The sequence below is a fragment of the Notechis scutatus genome, chromosome 3 (genome assembly GCF_049901735.1).
Source record: "Notechis scutatus isolate UNSWTSFEM ecotype Mainland chromosome 3, rNotScu1.2, whole genome shotgun sequence".
NCBI lineage: Eukaryota > Metazoa > Chordata > Lepidosauria > Squamata > Elapidae > Notechis > Notechis scutatus.
The window spans coordinates 44,898,614-44,904,613 of NC_142011.1; the positions used below are offsets into that span (position 1 = coordinate 44,898,614).

A 6,000-nucleotide genomic window follows, 5' to 3' on the forward strand; every position below is an offset into this window, starting at 1 on the left:
CAAATTGCAATACTGTCAAGATATCAAGGAAAATCCATGTCAGTTCTACAACTTGCCAAAAATGTGGGCTGTATAAGAGTACAACATTCAAAGTGGAAAGACTTTTCTGCAAAAGAATGAAAAAAAACAACCATGCATCCTAGTTGCTACCAAGAGCAATTAAAATAAGGGATTATCTTTTCTTGATTATTAAATCCAAATTGTTTTATCCAAAGTTTACTATTATTAGGCCAAGTAAGAGTGTACAAATGCCACCTCTCTAGTTTTCAGAAAACAAAAAACTATTTACCCAGCAAAATGACTTTATAAACCCAGGGAGAAAAGGGAATGGAGAAAGTAAAAGTTTCAACTAAGTTACAGTTTTAGAGAGCTCGTCTGGATACCACATATGCAAAAGTGAGTCTAACTGATACAGAGATATGTAAGCTGCATCTATAATCACACATATACACAAAAAACTCTAGGATGAGCAAACATGCAAGAAACTACTAGTTGATTCTTTACTTTAGGAAAGCATAAAATTCCTTCTGCTAAAGTCAATTCTATCCATTTTTAGTGAGATAACAGATTGCTTGTAGCTGGGGGAAAAAGAAATCAGTGAATTTGTTTTTTTTATATTAATAAAGATGAGTATAATTTTAAGATTCTGTAACTTGCTTAGACTCAAAATTATCTTGTTATATTTCTTGTTAATGCTAAATACAACTGCTTTTGCTTTTCACACAGACACCTTAGTTACTCAAGAGAGTTGAGTAGTGCAGTAGTATTTAGTGCAGGACAAAATATTTTGTTGCTAAGAAAGCTGGAATAAAAAGAAAATACATATGTATACTCTTTTCATAGAATCCCTCAGTGGAAAATCAACGTGGCATGTTTATATTCAGATCTGAAGGTGAAATTTTAATTTTCATTAAAAGCTACACTCATTTCATTATTTCCATTAAATGATTAAAGCCTTACAGCACTACTTAAAGAGATGTGCTTGAAGCAAACAGTTAGGATTTTTTTCCAACGTATTTTCATACTGTCAATTCTAACTTACTTCTCAGATTATAAATGAGCATTTTTCCTTCAGTAAACAGTTTATGCAGTTACTGTAGAAAGTTGTTGATAAAATAACCCCACTGAAATATTAAAAAGTCAACCAGTCTTCAGCATTTATAGGAAGAACAGAGAACAGAAGCATGAAATACCCACAACAGAAATCCATGATGTATTCATAGCCAGTTTGGAGAACTGTATTTCTTCTAATCTATAGGGTAATTTAAATATTCTTAGACTGTGGGGGACTCCACGGGCCTAGACATAAGTCCTACTGAATTCAATGGCATCCTCTGAATAGCTCTGTGTAATTGCCTTGCTAGGTTTCAAGAAACAGCAAAGCCTTTAGATAACCAATTGGATTTTGTAGTTAAGAGAAATTCATTACTGCAGTAATTCAGGAGAAAAAATAGATTGTTATAAAGCCTACTTCAATCTAAAAGATACAAAATATTGTACAGTACATGATTCAACTACTAATTACTTTCTACTGTATATTAAATACAATAGATTGGTTTTTTAAACAGGCCCTGAGCCTCAGTAATCCCCTTGAAGATGTATTGTGAATGAATGAATGTGTATACACACACACACACACAATTATTTTACTCCTACATATTCTCTCATTTGTTTGGAAAAGAAAAGTTGATCAAATCAAGTCATGCACATATTGCAAATACCTATTATCCATACTATTTTTAAAAAGTGGCAAATGCATAAGTACATAGTAGCCAGCAGTGGGAACAGAATAGACTTTAGAATCACAAAAAACACAAGAGGAGGGAAAACTGGCAAGTTTCAGCACTGGAGAGATTGCAAAAGATTCCCCAAAGGAACACAGAAAGAAAACAAAAAAAGAAATTATCCATCGATTCCAAATAAGAATATTGTATTGTATTACTACTGTCATTTATCTGAAAAGCTGAACAGAGTATCTAAAATTTACAGACTGTCAAGAACTCAGATCCATTGGCTTTACCTTTTATTCCTAACATGGGACAGAACAGTAAACAGAGATCAAGTTGAACAGACTAAGGAACATAGATCAACACAATTCTGATAACAGCAGGGTGGCAGACTTCTAATGATTGCCAAAATGGCCAAAATGCAGCCATTTCTAAAGGACATCCTCAAAAGGGAAGAAAACCTCAATTGTAAAAGAGATGGAAACAGAATGACATTCACCCAAATGTGGATTCAGGTCAACAGTCAAAAGCTAGTTCAGGGGTGTCCAACCTTGGCAACTTTAAGACTTGTGGACTTAAAGCTGGCTGAGGAATTCTGGGAGTTGAAGTCCACAAGTCTTAAAGTTGCCAAGGTTGGACACCCCTGAGCTAGTTCAATGTATCTTGCACAGTTTTAAAGCTTTCTGCTCTTAAGTTGAAGTACCACAAAGTGATGGAGATCTGTGTCAGGCTTTCATGAGGGTGGAGACTGAATTCAATGAGGTTACACGGGCCCTGTCCTGGGTAATAACTTACATATGGAACAGAAACACACACACACACACCACATACACACACACCACTCTGGGAGTATTCCCAGCCCTAAGTGCTGGAGGCAGTAACTGGAGTTGGCTCGAGATGAAACTGACGATGGAGAAGAACAAGATGATGGAGGCTTTCTGTTAAAGAAGCAGGAAGAATGACAGGGCTGCCCTTCCATGGAGTGAAAGAGAACACCGCTACTTACTCCAACCCTTACTCTAAGTAGCCACTTACTCCAACCCTGTAAAAAAAGAGCAACCCGACGCCGGGGATGAAATAAGCAAGGAGGAGAGAGGATGAATCGGGTCCTCTCCAGGTATACCGCTTAGGGCCGGCAGGAAGAATATTTATGCCACCTGCCAAAGCCAGGTAAGACGGGTCAAACCCGGGACTTCATTCGCCTCTGCCACGTTACGGGCAAAAAGGGCCGGGAGAAGCGGCCCCCTACAGCGGGGCGGGGCGGGACGAGAGCAACTTACTGGCACAGCGCAGCGCCCGCTGCTGCACAGCCTCCCCGCACAGGTCGCACCAGCCCCTCCAGAGAGTGAAGCCTTGGAAGCGGTGCCCTTCTCCCTTCTCCTCTCGCACTCGGGGGTCCCGCGGCTGCTCGAAAATGGTGCGCACGTCGGGCAGGAGGCGAGGAGCTCCGGACCTCAGCCGGAGCCGCTGGTGGTGGTGGTGCTGTTGGCCGGAGCGGAAAGGCTTAGCCGCGGGGCCGGGGGAAGCGGGCAGCTCCCGGGGTATTAGCGCAGCCTCTTCTCCGGGAAGGATGGGAACCGCGCGAACCTCGGCTCCGTCCTCAGCCGCTTGCCCGACGGGCGCCTCACGCTCGGCTTCCGCTGCGCTCCCGAGGGGCCTCCCGCGGCAGGAGGCGAAGGGCAAAGCTCCGCGGCACTCCGTAGGGCGCTCTCGCAGAGCCTCGGCGCGTCCCGCCTTCGCGGCCAGCACAGCGTCCTTCTCCAGCCCGCTACCAACGTCCGCGCCCCACTGGGACATGGCCCCCGCAGCGCGGGGAGGCTGCGGCTCTTCTTGCTCCTGCGGCTGCCTCCGCCTTGGCGGCGGCGGCGGCGGCTTCATGTCATTGGAAGCGGAGCGCTTGAGGATCTTCTTCCGTTCGTTGGCGCTCAGGCTCTGCAGGAAGAGCTGCTGTTCCTTATCCAGCAGCAGCGGGTACGGGTACTGCCCGATGGCCGGGGAAGCCATGGCCCTGGCGAACTGGCGGCCGGCCCCAACAGCTGCGACCTGCCGGCGGGTGGCCAGCAGCGCAGGCGCTCTGAAGAGGGACCTGCGGAGGCTTGCGAAGGAGAGGGAGGGTGGAGCGAGGCAGGGAGGGAGGGGGCGGGCGAGGAGCCCCGCGTCGCGCAAAATCTCCCAATGCTGGCTTGGCCCGGCTTCCAAATTGGTTGGCCTCGCCAAACGGAGTCCCACGCTTCAATCCGGAATCCATCCCCTTTCCCCTGAGTTGAGCTTGCTAGAAAAATTGGACCGTAGGAAAGGAGTGTCATTCTGTACGTGCTCAGAGGTAAGGGACGGGACCGGCTGTTGGCCAGGTTCTTCATTCTACAGCTCGGAAGATTTTCTTCCCCGAGGTTTAGGGCGAGTGAGGGGTGGGGTTAATCTGAGGTTAATCAGATTAACCCTGGTTAATCTGAGCCCTGGTTAATCTGAGCCCTGGTTAATCTGAGCCCTAACTTCATCCTCGAGGATTCATGAAATAATAGCTTTACTGACACACAAGTTCCCCCTTCTTACCTGTGGTACCACAAACAAAACATGTGCTCAGTCGTACAAGATTTGCAGATCAAATCAGTGGAAGCTCTTAAATTCATAGCTGGATATATTCAAGGCTTAATAAAAGAGGTGGTGAGTAACAGGTAGTCCTAATCTTACAACTATTTGTAATTGCAATGGCACTGAAAAAAAGTGATTACAAGGGCTTTTCACGCACAGCTATTGCAGCATCCCTGGGATCATGTCATCAAAATATGGACACATGGCAACTGCCATGTATTATAATTGCAGCATCCTGGGGTCACGTGATAACCTTTTACATCTTTCGGGGAAGCCAGATTCACTTAACAGCTGCGTTACTAACCTAAACAACTGAGTGATTCACTTTACAGCAGTGTAAGTAAGAAAGGTCATTAAAACTCAACAAGTGCTTGCTTAGAAATGGAAACTTTGAGTTCAATTGTCATAAGTCAGAGCTTACCTGTATTAAGCTTGATCATAATATCTAAGCACATTATGATTTGATGTGTTGTGTGAATACCCTGAATATTTTTTTAAAGAAGTGAGTTTAACTTTCAGTACATCCAAAATGCTTTCTCCTTTCCCATTTAGAATAATAGGACAGGTTTTCTGCTCTGGAATGTATATTGCCTTAAACAGAAACAGGAAAACCACAGTGCAGTGCAGTGTGTGACCCCAGCCTGAGTTATATTAAAACAGCTGCAAGGACCTTATTCATAGAAGCTGGGCAGAAGTGCTGTGGTTGGGAAGATATATTGGCATTAAGGAATGTTGTGTTATGCAATTCAGAAACAGCACTGAACAATTGATACACGAGAAAGCATAGGCTGGGTTGATACACCGGGCTAAAGCATAATGAATTTAATTGGGATAGTTATTTCACTGTATGAACCTAAAACTTATCGGTTGAATGCCGAACACTTTTGTGACAGGGATATACACAACCCAAGTCTGCTCCCTGTTTTCTTACTCTCATTGAGTGATTTCTGGAATTTGTCAGTTGTTTAATCTCAGCTTCTTCTGGGGATTTTTGAAGAATCATGGCAGGGAAATTCCTGGCTGTATATCAGTATAAGGATGAAAGTCTCTGTCTTTCTAAGTTAACCTTTTGATTTCCCATCAAGAAGTGAAACTTTGTAGAAGGAACCAATAAACAGGCCACACAAAGAACAGTATTGGGGCTCCAAGGACACCAGCTGGACGCTGATGCCCCAGAATGAACTCTTGGGAGAAAAACAGTGAAAAGCAAATAAAAAACAGCAAAAGCAAACAAAAAATTCAGGCAAAGGCCTGATCTGGATTGGGAACATAATTTTTCAGCCTGGTGCCTCCTCAGCTAGGAATGGAAAATCAACATACCTAGAGAATTGCTGAAGTTGGTCATCACTTTAATGAGATGTACAAATTCAGCTAAAGTGGACTTTGGTTCTGTGAAGTTTAAGGATGGTTATAATTCCAAGAAACAGCTGGATCAATATGATATACTACATCATTTATTAAACCATTCTAGACATAATTTAAATCCATGTCAGCACTTTGTCGAATCTAATTTGAATGTCTGCAGCTCTGTCCTTTCTGTTGAGTGTAAAGCTGTTGTTAAATATACACGTAATGGTTTGGTGTGGCATGTGAACCTAGTCAATTCTGGTCTATTCCTCAAATCATGATTAATCAAACTATAGCTTAATGAGATTTATGAATTCAGTATGTTTTTAAAGTC

At 43.4% G+C, this 6,000-nt stretch overlaps 1 protein-coding gene across 2 annotated transcripts in view; it reads right to left on the reverse strand.

Annotated features, from left to right (window-relative positions):
* Positions 1-3,800, reverse strand: part of RASSF5 (Ras association domain family member 5) — an 85,784-nt gene extending 81,984 nt beyond the window's left edge. For both annotated transcript variants that reach the window (XM_087959640.1, XM_087959639.1), the window contains exon 1: positions 3,008-3,800. In XM_087959640.1, coding sequence (XP_087815766.1) covers positions 3,008-3,731 — 724 coding nt within the window. In that variant the 5' untranslated portion in view covers positions 3,732-3,800. The remainder of the gene's footprint in view (positions 1-3,007) is intronic.
* Positions 3,801-6,000: the final 2,200 nt, after the last annotated feature.